The sequence below is a fragment of the Gobio gobio genome, assembly GCF_949357685.1.
Source record: "Gobio gobio genome assembly, chromosome: 14".
Taxonomy (NCBI): Eukaryota; Metazoa; Chordata; class Actinopteri; order Cypriniformes; family Gobionidae; genus Gobio; species Gobio gobio.
In genome coordinates this window covers 17070076-17092284 of record NC_137107.1, presented here as the reverse complement: position 1 = coordinate 17092284, position 22209 = coordinate 17070076, and the positions used below count along the sequence as shown (strand labels likewise).

Genomic DNA, 22209 nt, shown 5'->3' with positions numbered 1-22209 from the left:
AATGTTTGACCTCACTAAACGAGGAATAGACACAGTTTCCATATAATGTTCTACACAGTTATGTTCAGACACAGTTTCTATATAATGTTCTACATTGGTACTTATGTCAATTAAGTTTGGACAGCATTGTTTTTGTTCACTAATATTGAGATTTTCTGGTTTAATCACAATTAGATTTTTCCTAGATCCTACAGTAGATTTAATGTTTGACCTCACTAAACGAGGAATAGACACAGTTTCTATATAATGTTCTACACAGTTATGTTCAGACACAGTTTCTATATAATGTTCTACATTGGTACTTATGTCAATTAAGTTAGGACAGCAAATACTGTTATTTGGACTTTGACTTACTAGTATTTTCTGCGTAGAAACTACTAAATTGCGAATTTGTGAAAAGGATGAGGTCATGCGCATTACGTGTTAAGTCTTGGACCACTTCTCTTCTCCATCTACATGTCATCACTGGGATCGGTCATTCAGAAACATGGCTTTTCCTATCACTGCTATGCAGACGACACTCAACTCTACTTCTCATTTCAACCAGATGATCCCACGGTTGGTGTTCGTATTGCTGCCTGCCTAACAGACATTTCAGCCTGGATGAAGGAGCATCACCTGCAACTCAACCTTGCAAAGACTGAACTGCTTGTGGTCTCTGCCAACCCAGCACTTCATCACAATCTCTCCATTCAGCTAGGTTCATCAACCATAACTCCGTCCAGGACAGCCAGGAATCTTGGAGTTGTGATCGATGATCAGCTAAAATTCACTGACCACATTACTGCAACAACCCGGTCCTGCAGATTTGCATTATACAACATTAGGAAGATTAGAGCCTTCCTATCTGAGCAGACCACACAACTCTTGGTCCAAGCTCTTGTTCTCTCCAGACTGGACTACTGTAATGCTCTTCTAGCAGGCCTTCTGGCATGCACTATCAAACCCTTGCAACTGATCCAGAATGCAGCGGCGAGGGTGATCTTTAACGAGCCGAAGAGAGCACACGTCACGCCTCTCTTCATCAGACTCCACTGGCTACCAATAGCCGCTCGCATCAAATTCAAGGCACTGGTACTCGCCTTCAAAGCAACCACTGGCTCTGCACCAATTTACCTTAACTCGCTTGTTCAGACATACACACCCTCCAGGAGTTTGCGTTCTACCAGTGAACGACGCCTTGTGGTGCCATACCAGAGAGGCATGAAATCACTGTCACGGACCTTTTCCTGGACTGCCCCCACCTGGTGGAATGTCCTGCCTATCTCAATTCGAGCAGCCGAGTCTGTAGCCATTTTCAAAAAACATCTAAAGACGCATCTCTTCCAGCAGCACCTGACCAATCAAGAATAGCACTTAACATTCTATTCATTTTTCTGTCCGTCTAATTTATTTAAAAAAAAAAAAAAAAAAAAAAATCCTGTGTGTTCTGTGTTAGATTAACTGAGACTTGTTACAGCACTTGCATACTGTAGCCTCTGACTGTTGTAGTTGCTTCTATTGCTCTCATTTGTAAGTCGCTTTGGATAAAAGCGTCTGCTAAATGACTAAATGTAAATGTAAATGTAAATGTCTATACTGCCCTACAAAGGCAAAAGGCAGTAACTTCATTTTTGGTCGAACATTTGTTATTGATAGTTTTGGGACATTCAATACCTCCTTTTTCATGTGGATAAGTATATCTTTTCCGTTGTTTAAAATAATGGGTTGTCTTAACAGTAACTTCCAAAAGCCCAGGAGAAACCAAGGCAGAACACTGTAACACCAGTTACCGCTCTTTGCCTTTGTTTTGGAACCCTCAAATTGAGTTCGAATACTCTGTTATTGTTTAGCCATTGTTTAGAAGTTACTGTGTCAGCCTGGAGTTACGATATTCGGCCGTTGTTTTACTGTCCATTAAAGTTTGCTGCGTTTATATTCCAGTGTAGCCTGTCTCATACATCTGTCACTGAAGCACTTCTCACACACGGTACCTGAATAAAAGTGTAGGTAAAACAAATAGTTGAGTAGTTGTTTTTACTAATAGCGTTTAAGGATGGTTGAGATGGCTTTTGAAATGCCATGGTCACTAGATTTTATACAGATGTTACTATAATGATTTTGTAAATGGTGAACAGCAACCAAATATTGATAATGTGGAAGTTACTGCTATTTGCCTTGGTCTGACTTCTCACTTTTTGCAGACAATACAAAGGCAGAGTACAGTAACTTCCAAATAGGGGTCAAAAGTCAAGTTTGAGCTCAAGATTTTTTGATCTTTTTTATTACTAAAACATCTAATTGACAGATTTCCAGTTTCCTACCTATAAATAATTTGGCTGGACAACTAAAAATCTTTAAAGTAATTTTTCTCAGTTCCACAGTATAGACGTGTAGTTTACAGTGACATCGCCAACTACTGGCCTTGCAGCAGAATACACCGTTTTAGTGGTTTTCACAGATCCGTGTGAACGGTGATAATTTTGACAGCATTGTCGCCTGTATGAGAAAAACGCAAAGGAAAAATGTATCCGTTTTTAGTACATTATTGTCGTGTAAACATACATTTTGGTGTTTACCAAAATGAGCGCTTATCACAATTTTCAAAAGTATGTGAAATTGCGGCGCCATTGTTGCAGTAAACTTGCACAACGTTCTTGAATTAATCATTTATAGATGCCCGCCGGTCTGTTATCATAGGGACATCGACCTTACATTTTCACGCCGCAAAACATGACGCTGTGATTGGTTGCTTTACAAGTCGGCCAGACGACCTCTTGACCCCCTTCATTCTTCCTTTCCCTGGTAATCAAACCCATGACCTTGGCATTGCTAGTGCCATGGTTTACTGTTTGAGATATACAGGAAAATACTATATTTTAACAGTATATTTTAAATATATACTTTTATAGTTTGAAGTACACTACAAGTGCATATTCAATACAATAAGGCACATTTCTTTTTCACAAGGGTTACTTTTCAAACAGTTCATATTTTGTTAGTTAATCTGGTGGGAAGTCACACATTAAAGCCTTGCTGGTTTGGGAAGGGTGGAACACACTTTTACAATCAGATTCAAGGTTTACAAGGTCCTGGCTGATAGATGGAGGGAATTGCACAAAGCAACACTCTTCCCTCAAATTATAAGCCATTAAGGAGCGGTTTCAATTTCACCCTCCTAATTTAATGAGGGGGACTAATGACACTGCAGAATAGGATGGAGGACCGTGTCTGTTTCAGATAGAACAACCAGAGCTGGAAGGGGTTCAGGTAATTTGGCATTGAATATTTTTGGGTGAATTAAATCCACTTTCTACAAATAAAAAATTCATTGCATTCCTCCCTGTGCAGATGAAACAGTTTTATATATTCAAATCATTTATAGGCCTACCTGATATACAGCAGGATCCAAGCATCTGGGACCCTAGTAAAAAAGCTTTTTTGTACATTATTTTCTGACCAAAGTTTTCTTTACAATCGTAGTTAAATTGAAAAATCGGTCTTAAAAGATCTTAAAATCATGTTCACCAGCATGACTTGTTCCTTAAGCAATGTTAACAACATTCAAAAGACAGCTGAAAACTCATCTCTTCTGCGAGCACTTAAACCTCATCTTAAAAAAAAAAAAGCTGTATTCTAGCTTGTGCTGCTCTATGTCCAAAACTTAATATTTCAGGAACTTTATGTGTTTTTTCGCCTCGTCATGACGGATTGCTTCCTGTATTCCTCAGTTGTAAGTCGCTTTGGATAAAAAACGTCTGCTAAATGAATAAATGTAAATGTAACAAAGATGAATGAATACTGTAACACATGTATTGCTCATTGTTATTTCATGTTAGTTAATACACAATTGAGACCTTATTGTAAAGTGTTACCAATATAATAAAGCCAGAATTAGTCCATATGATGTATAATATGATGCATTGTATATGTTCAAATCTAACCACTTCATATCTGTGTATGGTCTACATTATGGCAAGCCATTTTGACTTTTATTCATTCACAGGATATTAATTATTGGTTGGAACTAACCATGAACAACACCTCTGTTCAGCATTAGTTAATCTTTGTTAATGTTAGTGAATAAAAATACAGCTGTTCATGGTTTGTTCATATTAGTTCACAGTGCGTTAACTAATGTTAACAAGATTTTAATAATGCATTAGTAAATGTCGAAATTAACAAAAGATAAATAAATGCTTTATAAGTGCAGTTCATTATTGGTTCATGTTAACTAATGTAGTTAACTAATGAACCTTATTGTAAAGTGTTTCCGAATTCTTGATACCAACAATTCAATTTTCACTAGTTAAAATGCTAATTCTTGATATCAACAATTACATTTCAACTAGTAAAAACGAGTTCTTGATATCAGTCTATCACTAGTGAAATGTCACCACAGGCTGCCATCCAAATTCTATTGTTGATATCAGGAATTCAATTCTTGATATCAACAATTCAATTTCCACTAGTGACAATGTTAATTTATGATATCATGAATGTGTTGTTACTAATAAGAAAGCCATTTTTGATATCTGAAATTATACTGATATCAGGAATTGAATTTGAATGGCAGCCTATGGTGACATTTCACAAGTGAAAATACAATTACTGATATCAAGAATTAGGGTTTTTACTAGTTGAAATGTAATTGTTGATATCAAGAATTAAAGTTTTTACTAGTTGAAATTGAATTGTTGATATCAAGAATTCATATCCTGTGAATGAATAAAAGTCAAAACGGCTTGCCAATTGACTTTTCTTTGACCAAAAAATGATGTTGTATTAACAAAGTTCGGGAGGAACAAGTTCAGACAATTAACACAAGTCGAGAGCACTCAGCCAATCAACGATAAGAGATATTCAGCAGTCCTACCTCCGGTCGTTGACAGTTTATCAGCATCCCTCCATCACCCCTTCTCCACACTTCTAGTTCTAACCACTTACATACACAGGGGGAGTACTCTGGGTTCAGCCCAAATTCCGAGATTGGAGCCCTCCCCCCGGACAGCACGCCAAATGCGCATTACAACTCTACTCCCTCCAAATTATATGTAAGTGTGAATTCGTGAAATAAAAAATTGCCCCTGTTGGGTGTGAATGTGTGTGTATTTGTCTGTTTCTGGGGATGTTACTGGCTCATGCCTTCATTTGAGTGTGTGTGTGTTCTGAACTGTGCCAGGTTTTGTTTTGTTTAAAATTAATAATAATAATTATTATTTTTCCCATTTCCCATTTGTTTCAATGATGGGTCAAATTGACCCGGAATAGGAAGGGTTATTTCATCACCTTGACTTCAGTCATTTTCTTGAACCGGTGTGTGTTCCCATTTCAAGTGGATGAAAATTAAGCAAGGTATTGTACCACCCAAATGAGCACTACATTTTGGGGATAAAAAAAAAATCTAATTAAAGCCATTTTGGGTCAAAATGACCCAAATAGAGTATGAGTTTTTTTTCCCTTGAGAAAATGTGCCATGTTCTGTACCCGATATATAGGTATATAAAATAGGTTATCTCTCAAAATAGAAATGTAATTGAATCACAAGCTTGTGAATCACAATTTAATCGTTAAATTTGTATCAATAGCCCCAACATATACTGTATATACATAGATACATTAAACCACAAGCTACAAAAGCTGTGCTTGGCATGATTTCTTTATTCTTCAATTATTATTTACATGAACACAATTACAAAAAAAATCTAGGGTAATTTTACACTACAGTGAGTGAATAATTGTTCGGTTCCTCAGTTGCTCCACATACTCCTTGGCCTGGTCGAATCCAGTCTTCTGCTCGACATTGGGCGGCACCCCCTCAACAAGCTTTACGAAGTAGTGACAGTGCACTTTATCCATGATGCCGAACATGCCACGTCCATGATAACGAATGCGCTTCAGGTATTTTCCTTTGCCAGAGAACGATTCAGCTGTAAAAGTCAGACCGAAGAAAATATATATTTCAACTGTTAGAATGACTGTTAACTTTGAAATCCAAAAGCCATGTTTATCGAATGACATTCAATTACCTTCCCTCGGGTCATTTTGACGCGAAACTCATTTAATTAGTTTTTTTAATTGAGTGTCCATCAGAGTGGTCCAAGACCCTATTAATTTTTTGAACCACGAATGCACACACATAAAAAAATAAATAAATAAATAAAAAATCGACTGGATTAGAGGAGTTTTGTGGTTGAAATTTAAAAAAGTAACATATCCTTCCCTTGTGGGTCAATTTTACCCCCATAGGAATGAATGGAATGCTTCAGTACACATAGAAACACCTGAAAATGCTGAATTCAAGCTAAAAATGCTAAAACTTTACCAAATGATTTTTAAAATGTCTACATTAGGGCTGGGTGAAATGGCAACAAAAAATAATCTTGATTGCTGTATACTGTTTACTGCAAATCAAGATTGTTTTTTTTAATGCTTAACTAGTGAACTTAAAAACGTAAACAACATGATACAGGTAACATTCTCTTTATAAAGCATCAGGTTAAAAAAAAAGTTATATTCCAAGTGCACCACACCTGAAGTGATCATCATGGTGTAAATGTAAAACAAATGACTTATTTGTTAAAGATCTTCGCAGAAAATATCCATGAAATATGAAGGCAAATATTGTACAAACGTCTCTTTAACATCCTATATACTCAGAAATAATATAAAATAAGAAAAATTCTAAATATTTCTTAGCCAAAAAGTTATATCAATAAATAACACCAGTAATAAGCTATTGTTAACAGCAAATGCTTTATTAAAACAGCAGCTTTCAGCCTGTCACCATTATGCAAACATGAAATATCAAACATAAAGTAGTAGTTATTTACCGGTTTTTGAATTCCATTGGGCTATTTTTCATATTTTCTTTGTTTGATGGACGCTGTTTGGCTGTTAAACTCATGTCTCGCGTCTTTAGCAGCATCTCACCCATGAAACAGCATTCTAATAACGCAGTGCTCAAGTTAGAACAAAGTTAAACTTACAACTAATATCTTTTTTCCCCCATTCCACGTCTTGGTTTTTTTTTTCAACGCAATATTGCAAGCTGCGTCTCAATCAGCTCCCTAGTTCAGTCAGGGCACTAATCAGGGAGTATACGCATTACCGTACTACATGTTTAATCTGTGCCTCTATTTTGTATTAAAGTCTATGGGAAGTCTAGTTTATTTTCCCCTAGAAAGGGGCGGTGACGAAATTGACAGTTAAGTTCCCGGATGTGCCGGTAGTACTTATACTGATTCATGGCCTAGGAAGCTACGGAGCTGATTGAGACGCTCCCGCATTCTGTGTAAACCGAACAGTCAGCCGATTAACCCCTTATTTAAACTGCACGCGTCTGCGCCGCATTACCGTGTGATTACAGCCTTACGTTGTTTTTCTTGATTTATTTGAACATTAAGTGTTTGTTTTGTCCAGTTTCATTCTGTTTAGTGTTGTTTTTTGCTATATCCCACATGAAAATATTCGACAGAATTACTGCGTTAAAGGGTTACGTCAGTGATTTAGCATTAAGCTTTGTATTTAAACTGGGTCATTTATGCAGTAAAAATGTGAAATTATTTTTGAATTTGGTGCCTTCTAGACTGAAAAAAGACAGAAAATGTATTTGTCTCATGTGGATGAAAAACAACACCTCCCAGAATGCACTTGCTTCGCTGCCCTACGAGGCCACTCCGTACACCATCGTTTTGATCTTCATAGTAATACAATCATTTCGTTCAGTTAGAGAACAGACACTACAATTAAAAACTGAACGTGTCTTTTCAATAAAGTGTGAGTGAGCCGAACGAAAGTCACGGCACAGACGCAGCAGTGTCAGATTTCATTCCTCACGAAGAGCTGAGCAGAGCTGAGGTAACGTTAAGCGCCAGTCTGGCACATTTTCAGATCGCATATGGAAGCTAAACTATCAATTTAGGAATTAATTGAAAAGTTGAAAAACACAGTTTACCCTGCACCGCGCTCCGTTATGTATGTCCGAGCGGCCGTCTGTGTCTTACATTCTGTAGTCTATAGCCTCTGGCCAAAAAATCCTCAGATGACGCAAAATGACGATATTTGGCCATCGGAGGATTTTTTCCAGAAATAAAATGCATAATTCTCTCGTCTCAGGGGGATAGTACCATAATTCAAATATACTACCGGGTTTCTACTGATAAACAGCCTAATGCTAAATCACTGAAGATACCCTTTAAACTAGTAAATTCTAGTATACTATACATCATAGTATTTACAACAATTCGTTAATGAATGCTAAAGTATACTGTTGTATTAATTACAGTGAACTGATAAACTGTAATAAATACTGTATCAAAAGGATAGTTATGTGAAATATGGAGTCTGCACGGGGCGTTTATTTTGAAATTGACAGGATTTTTTACTTTTATTTTGTATTTACTGCGCCGCAGACGTGTGCAGTGTAAATTAGAGGTGAGACGTGATGTGTTCTACGTTCATAGAGCGCGTCACATGAGAGCGGTTAATCAGGCGCGTCATCATGTGTTCGGATCATTTACTTCTCTTAACGTTATCATTGCTGCTTTGTCAACATGTCTAAATGTAACGTTTGCTAACATTTTTTTTTTAAATCACGATTTCATTTTCTGAAGGAAAATTAAAATTGAGCGGAAGTACGTACGAGGGCGGAGCCAGGCTAGTAGTCTACATGTGTATCTAAATGCATACTGAAGAGAAACTTTAGCATTAAAGGGGTACTTCAGCGCTGGGAAGATGGATGTGTATTTAAATTGGGTCATTTATGTAGTAGAAATGTGAAATTATTTTTGAATTTGGTGTCTTCATGACTGAGAAAAGACAGAAATTAAATGTTTGGCTCATGTGGATGAAAGACAACAACTCCCAGAAAGCACTTGCTTCGCTGCTCTACGTGGCCACTTCCAAAGCCACGACTACTGGTTATCATTTGCCCACCATTACACCGTCCCTACCGTCATTTTGTTTTCATAGTAATAAAATAATTTTGTTCAGTTAGAGAATAAACACTACAATTAAAAACTGAACGTGTCTTTTCAATAACGTATGAGTGAGCTTAACGAAAGGCACGGCATAGACGCAGCAGGAGTCAGATTTCATTCATCACGAGAAGAGCTGAGCAGAGCTGAGGTAAGCACCGCAGTCATTCATGGCGCATATCCAGTCTGGCGCGTTTTCAGTTCATGCCTATGGAAGCTTAACTTTCATGGGAATTCATTGAAAAGTTGAAACACTCACTTTGCTCCGCACCGCTCCGTTATTAATGCCCGATCCGAGAGGCCGTGCGCATTTACATTCTGTGAGTGAGATCCCTCCCCTGTGGGCGGGTTGAAAACATGCGGAACTAGCTCCTAAAAAATCCTCCGATGATGCAAATATCGTCATTTTGCGTCATCTGAGGATTTTTTCCAGAAATAAAATGCATAATTCTCTCATCTCAGGGGGATATGAGGGGGGAAAGTACCATAATTTGAATATACTACCGGCGTTCTACTGATACATAGCTTAATGCTAAATCGCTGAAGTAACCCTTTAAGCTTTGTATCTGTAGAAACCCAGTAGTATATTTGAATGATCGTGAAAAAAAGACACAAATATCTCCATAATAAAAAAAAGAAAGAAAGAAGTGTAATAATAGCTTTTATGTTAAAGGGTTAGTTCACCCAAAAATGAAAATTCTGTCATTAATTACTTACCCTCATGTCGTTCGACACCCGTAAGACCTCCGTTCATCTTCGGAACACAAATGAAGATATTTTAGTTGAAATCTGATGGCTCTGAAAGGCCTCCATTGGCACAATGCACAGTTCACTCTCAAGACCCTTAAAAGGTTCTAAAGATGTCGTTACAAAGTCCATCTCACTACAGTGGTTCTAAAATAACTTTATGAATTGGCGAGAATAGTTTTTGTGCGCAAAAAAACCCCTAAATAACGGCTTACATAGTGAGGACGATTTCAAAACAAGGCATCATGAAGCTTCGAAGCGTTATGAATCAGTGAGCCGATTCAGCGGTTTGAATCGCCAAATTTCAGCAGTTTGGCGGTTTGACACGCGATCCAAATCATGATTGGCTCACTGATTCATAACGCTTCGAAGCTTCATGATGCCTTGTTTTCAAATCATCATCACTATGTAAGTCGTTATTTAGGGTTTTTTTGCACACAAAAACTATGCTCGCCGATTCATAAAGTTATTTTAGAACCACTGTAGTGAGATGGACTTTGTAACGACGTCTTTAGTACCTTTTAAGGGTCTTGAGAGTGTAACGTGCCATTGTGCCTATGGAGGCCTTTCAGAGCCATCAGATTTCAACTAAAATATCTTCATTTGTGTTCCGAAGATGAACAGAGGTCTTACGGGTGCCGAACGACATGAGGGTAAGTAATTAATGACAGAATTTTCATTTTTGGGTGAACTAACCCTTTAATGTTTGGCATGTTTGTGACTTACCAATATATAGATTTGATTTGTATTCCACATTGTGATTCTTGACCGCCATGTCCTGAGCTTCCAAAAGAACCTTTAACACAAACAGATTTCAAAGTGTGATATTGTATGATTGCATTGTTTTCACAGCAAAAACCTATTTTAATCAATATTATTTGAGCAGATCAGTAGATATATTCAAGTCATATCACTGTATTTTTACCTCTTTGATTATATTAGCTCCCTTCTTGTCATTGAACTCGAGCTGAGCGAATGCCTGGTCAATGGTCATACCCCTGATCTGTAACACACATTCAACACTAGAATAATGCAACAAACTTTATATCATCACCATTACTCCATATGCCATATTATATAGCCTAACTATCAACATATCACTCACCAATTTAGCCAAGTACCACATCTTGTCTTTGCTGTATTTGATCTGACGTCTGCAGTGATGGATCTCCTATTACACACACACAAAAACACAAGTCAAACCCAGCATAATTTAATGAACTTCATTCATTCACATAGTGAAAAAGTGAATTAAATTAATTACTAACAGCTGGTCTGCGTGGTTCATCTTTCTGTTGTGGTGGATATACAATCAGATTTCTCCTTTCCCAGTGTTTGCTGTTTAACTCTGAGCTTGTGTGAAGACATGACACTTGTGATAATGTGGATGAAGATCCAAGCAACCTGATGAAAAAGAGCAAAACATTACAGAATATACAGGCTGTCTCAAAACCTAACGATTGATGGCCAGAAATACGATTAATTTAGATAGTTATTTAAGACACAATCTGTGTCCTTTCCTTTGCACAGCAATTGCATGGGAATTTCTTACCTAAAGCGAATATGTCCACAAGCACGACCAATGGAGGCTAAACCTGTCGATAATGTGCATATAATTCTCAATTAAATCATAAACAACTAAAATGCCTATATAAATATAACTGCAAAGTAAGATTATTTGGTTTGACTCACCAGCCCATGTCACCGTGGAGGCCGCCATATTGATATTGGGTATGTCCGATTCGTGACGGAATCGTTCTTTTGATTCGAATCTTTTTGATGAGTCGGTTGAACACACGCCGGTCAGTCAAAAAATATGTAAGCGAATTTTAGTATTTTTTTTTTCGAGGTTTTAAGGTGGTGTGCTACATTGTATTTACTCAAATGAGTACTGAGTAATATTAATTAATCACATGCAATTACTAGAGTTAGGGTTAGGGTTTGTACGACTTGTAGGGTTATAACGACTTGTAATTATGCATAATGCACTGTTATTACTATAGTAAGTACATAAAATATAGTGTTACCTTTTTCGATGTCAATACAAATATGTGTAGTGACGTTGCGTTTTATGAGCCGAATCGTCTGTAACTGAAAAGTCTCATATTAAATTACAACAAACTCCAAATTTAATAGAAGAAGCGTCAATAAGAGCATACATAGCTTTACTTGGACGTTTTAGAGTAGTTAATATGCCATAGTAGGATGTTCCGGACTAAATGTTCAGCTAAAATGGTGTTGCGAACCGGTTCTTTGAAATGAACTGTCTGAAGGAACCGATTCTCGGAAATGTGAAAAGGTTGAATATGTTACGACACTGCGCTTTACGGCAAATGTCATTGCATATTAGTTTCAAGTTATACTTTTGTTATTTATTATACGATTGTTTCCGACTAAAATATTCCAATTACAAATAAGGCTCACTAATATATTTTCTACCAACATATTTATTGAATACGTTGGTCTTAAAAAAATCAGATTTGACTGTCTCCTTCTCGCGTTCCGTATAATTTTTACAACACACGCTGTCGTTATTCGGCAGCTGGTGTGTTTTCGGCAGCATGAGTACATGTGAGATGTGAATTCACTGTCTGTCACCATCCGTGTATTTACTTTCTGATCTTGATGCAGTGATCATTTGCTCTTTATAATGCACCAAAGACATCTGCCAGCCTCTCCAAACTGGTACTGTTCACGCTGCAGTGACATAAATGGAAAGGGAGTACTGGGTTTTGGAGCAAAGAATACTGTCTATCTGCTAAATGTGACCGCAACATCTCCAGCAGTCACAGGTAAGAGCCCAGGGTGCTTTCATACAATGCAAAATCACATCGATCTGATCTGACCAGTCTTTTTTTCCCTGCAGGTGAACTCAGTGGTCACACTGAAAGAGTTTCTGGATTTGCATTTTGCTCCCATGATGGACAAGAACACATTTGTGCCAGCACTTCAGACGATAAGACAGTCAAAATCTGGGATTCTGAGCAGAAAATTCTGCTAAAAGAGCACAATGTCCACCAAGTGAGTGAATATTTTACCTGCCATGCTCTATAGAGTTGTGACTAGAAGTTGTTCTAGTTTGCAGCTTTCTGTCTGCATATTTTCATTTGTACCTTATATAGTGGCAAAAGTATAACTAAAGGACTCCGCAACAAGATTTGAATTGCCTTGCCTACATTTACACTGCCTCCACACCTTACTAACTAAATAAATGCATGTTATTTTTTATCAGCATATTTTAAATGTCTGCATATAAATATAGAGTAAACTATAATATTTATTTATATTTTTCTTTAAAAAAAAATATTTACAAAAGTTTGCAATTTTTTTTTTTTATAGATTTATATTTGCAGTAACATTAGCAAATTTTACATCTATAATGTAACTAATAATGTAATTTTGCCCATTGAGAATTGATTGGATCGTTGTCGTTTGCTAATTGTCAATAGTTACTCTATAACCATTCAGAGTATACTCATAGTTACTCTTTAAATTTTTATTTATATTTTTATTAAACATATTGTTTATAAAGAGTTTTTTATATATATATTTAGATTTTTAATTAGCTTATAATAGCTTTTGCTGGAAATTTTACATCTACAATGTAACTCCATGACAACCACAAAATCATAACTATTTTTGCTGAAAACATATCTACCCAATTTAAAACCATCACAAACACTTTTGACAACCTTATCTATCAGTCAGCTAGAAAATTTCACACTGGTGACATTTAAAAAAGCAGAGTTTGCAACAACATTCGACATTAAACGGCAATTGCGGCTATAATGTAACTTAATGACTACCATTAAATCATAACTACCGTTGCTAAATATTTAAATAAGCAAAATATGTGTGGGGAGTTACATATCTGTGATGTATATCCGAGTGAGACGACTTCTCGAACGAGAAAAATAGCTTTCTATGCATTTTTTTTTTTTTTTCAAATAAACACTACAATATTCCACAAAAATAAGAATTCTCAATTTTGATTTCATGGTGATGAAATACCAACTTTTTAAAGGGTTAGTTCACCCAAAAATGAAAATTCTGTCATCAATTAATCACCCCCATGTCGTTCCAAACCCTTAAGACCTTCGTTCATCTTCAGAACACAAATGAAGATATTTTTGATGAAATCTGAGAGCTCTCTGACCTCTCCATAGACAGCAACACAACTACCACTTTCAAGGCCCAGAAAGGTACTGAAGACATTGTTAAAGGGGCTATATGCAACTTTTTCCCCAAAAATAAATGTAACAATAGCCTTTTTATTTTACCATTTATGACTCAAACATCTCCTGATGAGCATACTGACACCTTGTCCGCTCACAGTGGGTGCACATATAAGCCTGTATCCTATTTTTCCTTTTTTCTGGCGGGTCGTCTTTTCCCGCGCTGTCTGCGGATGTGACGCCACCACCGCTGCGAGAGCGAGCAGAAAATGAGAGCAGTTCTGTTTTTTGGCCACAGGTGTCAGTCGCGAGTTTAAATTTCAGAAAAACGCATATAGCCCCTTTAAATTATCCATGTGACCACAGTGGTTCAACCTTAAAGGGTTACTTCACTGATTAGCATTAAGCTTTGTATCAGTAGAAAACCGGTAGTATATTTGAATGATCATGCTTCCCTCCCTCATATCCCCCTGAGAAGAGAGATTTCAGGGGTTTTTTTGTCTGAAAAAAAAAACTCGGGTGACGCAAAAATCATCATTTAGCGTCATCTGAGGCTTTTTTGGCCAGTAGTAGGAGCTAGTTCAACATGTTTTCAACCCGCCCATAGGGGGTGGGATCTCACTCACAGAATGTAAATGCGCACGGCCGCTCGGGCATTGATAACAGAGCGGTCGGAGCAAAGCGAGTGTTTTCAATGAATTCCTATGAAAGCTTCCATAGGCATGAACTGAAAACGCGCCAGACTGGACACGCACCAGGAATGAATGAACGACAATGTGGCCGTGCTAATTTTTGTTTTAGTTTAGAATTAGCGCCAATTCTGGGTCGGATTGCTTGAATTGTGTTTTCATTAGCCTATTATTCTTATTGAAAAACACAACAACAAAATGGTACAATGACACTTAAATAGGCGCATTTCGCTTTGAAACAATTCTTCCGTGATCATCTGGTCTGTCAGCTGTTTGCTCTCGTGATGAATGAAATCTGACTCCTGCTGCTGGTCTGTGCGGCGACTCTCATTCGGCTCGTGCTGTATTGAGCAGACACGTTCAGTTTTTAATTGTAGTGTCTGTTCTCTAACTGAACTAAATGATTTTATTACTATAAAAATGAAAATGATGGTGGGGGGATCTCACGGTGGGCAAGGGATGTAACAGGTAACCGGTAGGCGTGGCTTGGGAGTGGCCTCGTAGGGCAGCGAAGCAAGTGCATTCTGGGAGTTGTTTTTTTATCCACATGAGCCAAAAATACATTTCTGGCTTTTCTCAGTCTAGAAGGCACCAACTTCTAAAATAATTTCTCATTTCTACTACATAAATGACCCAATTTAAATACACATTCCTCTTTCCAGCGGTGAAGTACCCCTTTAATTTTATGGCAAGCCGGCGTTCTGACGTAACGCTGAGAAAGCGCTGCACTGTATTTACTACGTCGAAAACGTCAGAGACTGGCGCAGACGAGAAGAGATTGTTGAATAAAGTCATTATTTTTGTTGTTTTTTGCGTACAAAAGTTTTCTCATCACTTCATAAAATTAAGGTTGAACCACTGGACTCACATTGACTATTTTAATGATGTTTTTACTACCTTTTTGGGCCTTGAAAGTGGTAGTTGTGTTGCTGTCTATGGAGAGGTCAGAGAGCTCTCAGATTTCATCAAAAATATCTTCATTTGTGTTCTGAAGATGAACGAAGGTATTAAGGGTTTGGAATGACATGAGGGTGATTAATTGATGACAGAATTTTCATTTTGGGGTGAACTTACCCTTTAAGTTTGCAAGGCATAAAACATCACTCATGGCTTAAAATTAACACTTGCCAAGTGCCAAATGCGAGTAAAAATGAAACGGTGTCAATCATCAGTTGGCCGGTAATATTTTTATGAATTCTATCAATGCAATATTGTGAAAACATGAACAAACGTGAATGATGCTCGGTACTTGGCAGGCCAGTGCGGCATCGTCACAAAAGCTTAAGCCTTGCCAATTGAAATATTTAAGCACAAAAAGTAGTTATTGCCGATACATTTTCTAAAATCACCCATTGGCTGGTGTGGCAAAAAGTTAGCTTTAGGCCCTACATGTACATGATCAACAAATGTAAATGATGGTGATTGTGTTCATGTTTGAACAGAACACCATCTCTGCGGTCCACTGGTCTCCGGTGCAGAAACTTCTGCTGGTCACAGGAGATGAGAAGGGCATCGTGGTGTGCTATTGGTTCAGCAGTAATGACACCCAGAGCTTCTTCCCCGAACCTCGAACAATCTTCTGCCTATCCTGCTCTCCACATGAAGAAAACTACATTGCAGTGGGGTAGAGGCTCGTTATATTACTATTTAATGTGCGTTCATTGTGATCCTAGAGAGACCCTGACTCATTGGCGGTGCTTGCTAATTGTGTATGCTTCCTCCCAAAGGTATAAGGATGGAATGATAGTAGTAATAGACATCAGTAAGAAAGGGGAGGTGATCCATCGGCTGAGGGGGCATGATGATGAGATTCACGCATTGGCATGGTGCCCTCGTCCCAGTGAAGAGCCTCTATATGGACGATCAGAAGACAATGCAGGTAAGCAACTTCAAGATCCGTTTTGCCTCAGTCAGTTAGTTACCATTAAAGGTAGGGTAGGCAATTTTCGCAGTGGCTAGCAATAGCAAACTAGCTTTGAAAGCATAAGATCCCACCCTCCTTTCAGAAGCCACGCCTCCTTCAAAACACATGAAAGCACACAGCAGAGTTTGCAAAGCGCCATGAGATGAAAGACGGCGTTGACCTAATATCTCAAAGCACATAACTTAAAGGTGCGCAGAGGTATGGAAATGCATATGTTGACAGGCAAGTTGGATATCGTATGCAATGATTGGACGAATATTTTCTTTTTTGGTCCTGAGACTTCCACTGAAGATAAATGTACATGTTTTAATATTCAGCCCACTTCTTTTATTGATTGCTATCAGGATGTAAAGGGACTTTCAACCAGTATAACAAAAAGTGTTTATAAAACTAATTGCCTACACTAGCTTTAAGTTTTTGGGGGAGTCACGCTGACATTTCAAAACCTTTACTAACCTTGCCTTCACCTAAAAGGTGTCTCTGATATTTTAAGAGAGTTATTGGCCTTGACACACAGTCATGAGGGTCTGCAGGGGTCCTCTCTATGATGTAATTTCCTGTTTCGTTTTGTTTTTCTGCTAGTTCATGTTAGTTACACCACAGGCGTGGCAGGCAAAAGTTTTTCAAATATTAATAAGCAGTGAAGTATGTTAGAGTTTGATCCCCCCTCCCTAAGAAAAATATAATATGTCGATTTAACATGTTAATTAAAAAATAGGTAAAATGTTGTTTTTAGTCTGTTTTGCTCAGTTTTGTCATTGAAAATATAAAGACAAAGCTTAACTGTTCATCTCCTACTCTGAGCAATACAAAGTGGCGTTTCATTTCTGAATCGGTGTGAATTCAATTTCTGAATTCAATGGACCATAAAGCGAACCATTTACATTTACCATTTTCATAAAGAGAACCATTACTTCACTCCTGAATGAATCAGCCGTTTGAACAAATCGGTTGAATGAATGACTCAATGACTTACTCCATTAGACATTTACCGCCACCTACTGGCAGTTTTATTTTCTTATTTAGAGTATAATTTCATTAAGAATATTTTCATATTTCCATATTAATAAAAACAAACATTAAAGGTAGGGCTGGGCGATATATCGCATGACATTGTTAGGCGCATCTCGTCAGTAAAGCCGGTTCCTTGATTAGTAGTAAATCGCCATCACCTGCTTTCAGAGAGAGCGGCATTTACTACACACAGCCGTAGTTCACTGACAAGCTGAGCCATATCGCATTAATTATCATGGAGGAATCGCCTGCGATAATTAATGCGATATGGCTCAGCTTGTCAGTGAACTACGGCTCTGTGTAGTAAATGCCGCTCTCTCTGAAAGCAGGTGATGGCGATTTACTACTAATCAAGGAACCGGCTTTACTGACGAGATGCGCCTAACAATGTCATGCGATATATCGCCCAGCCCTAATTAAAGGTATAGTTCACCTCCAAATTTTTATTTTTGAAGCTACTTTTTGTAATGTCTATTTGATTTTTTTTTTTATACAAAAATGATCTTTTGGAAGTAACTTCTCAGCCAAATTTGATGTGCGATTTAATTTGATTAATTAATCACCGCATTGTGTAATTAATTAGATTAAACATTTTAATCGCTTGACAGCCATAAATGTACATAATATAATTTCTCCGAATTAAATTTTGAATAAAGGGTGTCTCAAATGGAGGAGAATTCTGGGGGTTTGTGATGTGATGAAAAGCTGGTTAATCCAATCGCATGTAACATTAAAATAAACAAATGGGGCTGCATGATTAATATCAATATTAAGTATCTTGATAGTCAAATAACACTGACACCGAGTGTCACCTTGTTAATTTACATGCAAGCAGTTTATAATGGCGTGTTTTCAGAGCGACTCCGTTTACAATAAATGCATCTCACAAACTCCATTTCTACTTTCTGCTTTGAGTTTAACGTGCATTTGGGAACAAAATGTGCACTAGGTTCGCTTTATTTACATTCAAATGTGCGTAATTTTCATCATTTTCTGTGGACATACAGTAAGGGTGCGTTCACACTTGGCATGTTTAGTTTGATTAAAACGAAGCCTGGTGCGATTGCTCTGTTAGTGCGGTTCAATTGAATAAGTGTGAACTCAACGCTGCCTTCTGAACGCTGGTGCGCACCAAAGAAGCGGATCGAGACTGCTGAAAAGATGGGTCTCGGTCCGCTTCCAAATGAACTGTGGTGCGGTTCAAATTAAATATGGACCAAAGTCTTGTAAACTTACCAAAAACAGGACATGATGTCACAAGATGCAACCCTAAAAAGGGCCGAATGCTCAGCATACCTGTTCTCATCATAGTCATGATGTTGCCCATCACAGTTAAGAACAGGCATCAGAACCACATCTCCTCACAGCAGATTGTGTGTGTGTGATGGAGGGATTACTGCCGCTGTTTTGACTTCTTTACACATTTTATAAGCTCTTCACAAGTTTTCAGCTGGTCACACAAGTGCATTTAGCCCAGCACACAGAATTGTTTTGGATGTTCGATAAGTTCTGTCATAAAATATACATCATAAAAGCCGACCAATCAGGTTATGAACATATACCTATTCCCAATAAAAGCTTGAGAATTTGACATGTTCAAACCCTTGAGCTTTTAACATTTGAAAATGAATAATTTAGGACATATATTGTCATACGTTTCTGTTGTAATTAGTGTCAGTTGTTTGTTTTTTTTAAAGTGAACCCAAGTATGAACCATGTGACATTACCTGACATTTGAGAACAAGCAAATGTGTTGTAAAATGATTGAATAATTAACTTAATTAACAAATAATTAACTTAAAAATAGATTGTGACAAAAATAATAAGTGACGTGTCCTTGACTCTTTCCGTAGATGGAAGCAATGGGGCGACAGAGGGAGCAGAAGTGGGGTGTTACCTGGCCTCGGGTAGTCGAGATCAGACCGTGCGGATATGGAGCACAGCCAGAGGCAAAGGTGACAAAGACAGATTCATTACTCAAAGATTGCACAGACAGTGTAGCTTTCAGGTGCAGTGTCACTGAGGTCACCGTGTGTCTCTTTTCAGGTGTAATGACGCTGAAACTTCCCTTCCTGAAAAGACGAGGAGTGGGAGTTGATCCAGCGTTGAAGGAGAGACTTTGGCTGACAGTCCACTGGCCTAAAGGAAGACCTACACAGATTGTGTCCAGCTGTTTTGGGTATGGTTGTGTAGATGTGTTTGTGTGTTGGAGGATGTTTTGTTGTAAATGAAGTTGAGTCGACTCACTGTGGATGTTGGTGTGCAGCGGTGAGATCGTAGTATGGGATCTCATGAAGTCAGGCAAGCAGAAGTGGAGTCTATTGGGCAGTTCCCCAGATGGACAGAATCACAGCCGTATCGTCTTCAACATGAGTTCTTTTTGCTCTGGGGACAGAGAACTTCTGCTCAGCACCTCAATGGACAGAGAGGTGAGAACATTCTCCATTAGTATGTGCTTGTAAACCATTTTCACCAAACTCTGCTAACACTTCACAGAATAAATACCTTTATTACCCCTTACAAAAATAAATCGAATAAATCGATCGTGCTAGCGAGTTTTGGTGGGTTTTTTCCACAGCAGCTAAATTGACTTTTTTTTTGTCATACAGAAGCGAGTAAAGGCCGTATATTCGCAATAATGACAACTTTGTGCTTTTGTAAAATAAAGAAAACAAACAGGATGTGCTTTCTGCCTTGCCAGTCTCTGTGAACTTCTGTCTGAAACGCGTTTCAAAAATGAAGTGAAACTCAGTGAATACTTGTCAAACAGACATGAGAGATCTAGCTTTAGGACGACACGTGTCTACTTTTAAATTAAGTAATTCATATAGAAAATATACTTTATGTAATCTGTAGGAAACCAACGAAAGGTACGATTTTCACTCAAATCCCGCTCAAACATGGCATTTATCTGAACTGTAGCCTTCTATGCTTGTTGTAGCCATTAAACAATGTATTTTGTTTCATATTTATGTTTAAATATTATAATGTTATTTTTACATTTCGTCTAGACTATATTGATTATGAAAAGTGCAAAGATGCGAGTGGGTCAGAAATGATTTTGACCACTTCATTAAGTTTTGTTTTGTAGAAAGCCTTTCTTTAAAGCGAATTTCATTTTGTATAAATTGTATCTTAATTTTAATCAATGTTTCATCAGCCAATTGCCTGGATTTAATAAATAAGAAGCAAACAGGCTATAGCAGACAATAATTGTGACATGGAGGCGCCGGAGCGATCACTTGCATTGCACATGAACTGGAGCGCCTCTCATAAACCGAAACTCAGCAGGCTACTTGCCTCACAGAAATGAGAGATATTTGTATAGAAAGCTTGAAATGTCTACTTTTAAACAAAACATTTCGAAACTAAAATAAATAGTTAAGCAAAGTGCACTGTTCACGCGAGCAGCTCTTGACTGGCGTTTCTGTTCAGAATGCTGCGCTTCATCACTGCATGTGCTGTGAGTTTAACACGCATTTTTAGACCAATCCTTTCTTGTTCAACTTTGTACACATATGTTTCTTAGTTGTAGTATTAGTTCTTACTTTGCTAAAAATATATATATTATTTCTGATTATTGGATGGCTTTCTGCCCACCCAATTAGGCTAATAAAGTAATGATTAAAAAAACACATGCTTGATCAAGGGCCCGGCCTCGGCTCAAGTTCGGGCTCGGGCAGAGAATCTAAACTTTAACCCACGTGCAGCGCAGCCTATTCACACGATAATTGTTCATGTGAGCCATGCACACCTGTAAACGTCCCCATCACCTCGATAAACAAAGCATCAAGCTTCATCAGATTCCTCTGCTTTACATCGCTGTGAGGAATAATCCCTGAATTTACCTCAGGCGTAAAAATGCATCGTTTGACAGAAGTGTCGGAAGTGCTTTCACTCATGTCTTTCGAAATAAATAACATTTCAGAAAAAAAAACATTTATAATTATACATTTTGTTGTTGTTGTGGTTTCTTTGACTACACACTCCAAACCGTCTTGCGACCCACCAGTTGAGAAACACTGTGTTAGAGGGTTCTCCCTACTTTCCTTGCAGCAGCTTGTGTCCTATTCCCTGTTTATGTGCATTCTTCGGTAGAAGCCTTCACTCATGCCCTGCAGCGTAGCAAATCTAATCCGCCAAGACAAAGCCTATGTACATTCCATTCTTATCAATTAGATGCTGTTTAATTCTACTCCAAGATTTGTGATGATTGAAATATATTTATGTGTATATATATATATATATATATTCCGTATGGATGTCTCATTTCAGATTAAGTGTTGGGACCTGGCGTCTCTGGAGTGCTGTTGGACTCTGCCCACTCTGGGTGGGTTTGTGTACTGTCTCAGCTTCTCTCCGGTGGGCACTGGCTGTCTGGCTCTAGGGGTCGGAGACAGCATGATCCGGGTGTGGAACACCATGTCTATTCAGAACCAATATGACATCAAGACATTCTGGCAAGGGATCAAATCTAAAGTCACAGCTGTGAGTCAGATGTGTTTAATTCCCAGTTATATTTCCCACAGTGCCTTTCGGTTGGTTTAAAATCAAGCCCACTTCTCTTACAGTTGGCGTGGCATCCACTTAAAGAGGGCTCTTTGGCGTTTGGTACCGATGATGGTAAAGTGGGCGTATATGAAGTTTACTCTAACAAGTAAGAAAAACAGTCATGCTTCATGATTTTTTAGCTGTATTTAAAA

At 37.9% G+C, this 22209-nt stretch overlaps 2 protein-coding genes across 4 annotated transcripts in view; one reads left to right on the top strand and one right to left on the bottom strand.

The window, feature by feature from the left end:
• Positions 1 to 5620: 5620 nt before the first annotated feature.
• Positions 5621 to 11979, bottom strand: mrpl22 (mitochondrial ribosomal protein L22). Of its 2 annotated transcripts, XM_079835362.1 has the most exons (8): positions 11732 to 11767; positions 11397 to 11476; positions 11257 to 11299; positions 10973 to 11108; positions 10810 to 10875; positions 10630 to 10707; positions 10431 to 10500; positions 5621 to 5909 (listed from the first exon to the last, which is right to left on the bottom strand). In XM_079835362.1, exons 2-8 carry the CDS (start codon positions 11422 to 11424, stop codon positions 5701 to 5703), a joined length of 630 nt encoding a protein of 209 aa, XP_079691488.1. In that variant the 5' UTR covers positions 11425 to 11476; positions 11732 to 11767; the 3' UTR covers positions 5621 to 5700. The 2 variants fall into 2 exon arrangements, with proteins under 2 accessions (XP_079691488.1, XP_079691487.1); XM_079835361.1 differs by having other exon boundaries at positions 11397 to 11979.
• Positions 11468 to 22209, top strand: part of gemin5 (gem (nuclear organelle) associated protein 5) — a 40847-nt gene continuing 30105 nt past the window's right edge. The window contains exons 1-10 of one of the 2 annotated variants that reach the window (XM_079835340.1): positions 11468 to 11522; positions 12336 to 12496; positions 12571 to 12725; positions 16011 to 16192; positions 16296 to 16447; positions 19360 to 19461; positions 19553 to 19685; positions 19773 to 19935; positions 21782 to 21994; positions 22078 to 22163. In XM_079835340.1, coding sequence (XP_079691466.1) covers positions 12355 to 12496; positions 12571 to 12725; positions 16011 to 16192; positions 16296 to 16447; positions 19360 to 19461; positions 19553 to 19685; positions 19773 to 19935; positions 21782 to 21994; positions 22078 to 22163 — 1328 coding nt within the window. In that variant the 5' untranslated portion in view covers positions 11468 to 11522; positions 12336 to 12354. Of the gene's footprint in view, positions 11523 to 12219; positions 12497 to 12570; positions 12726 to 16010; positions 16193 to 16295; positions 16448 to 19359; positions 19462 to 19552; positions 19686 to 19772; positions 19936 to 21781; positions 21995 to 22077; positions 22164 to 22209 lie in introns of those variants that run through there. The other variant, XM_079835339.1, reaches the window with a different exon arrangement.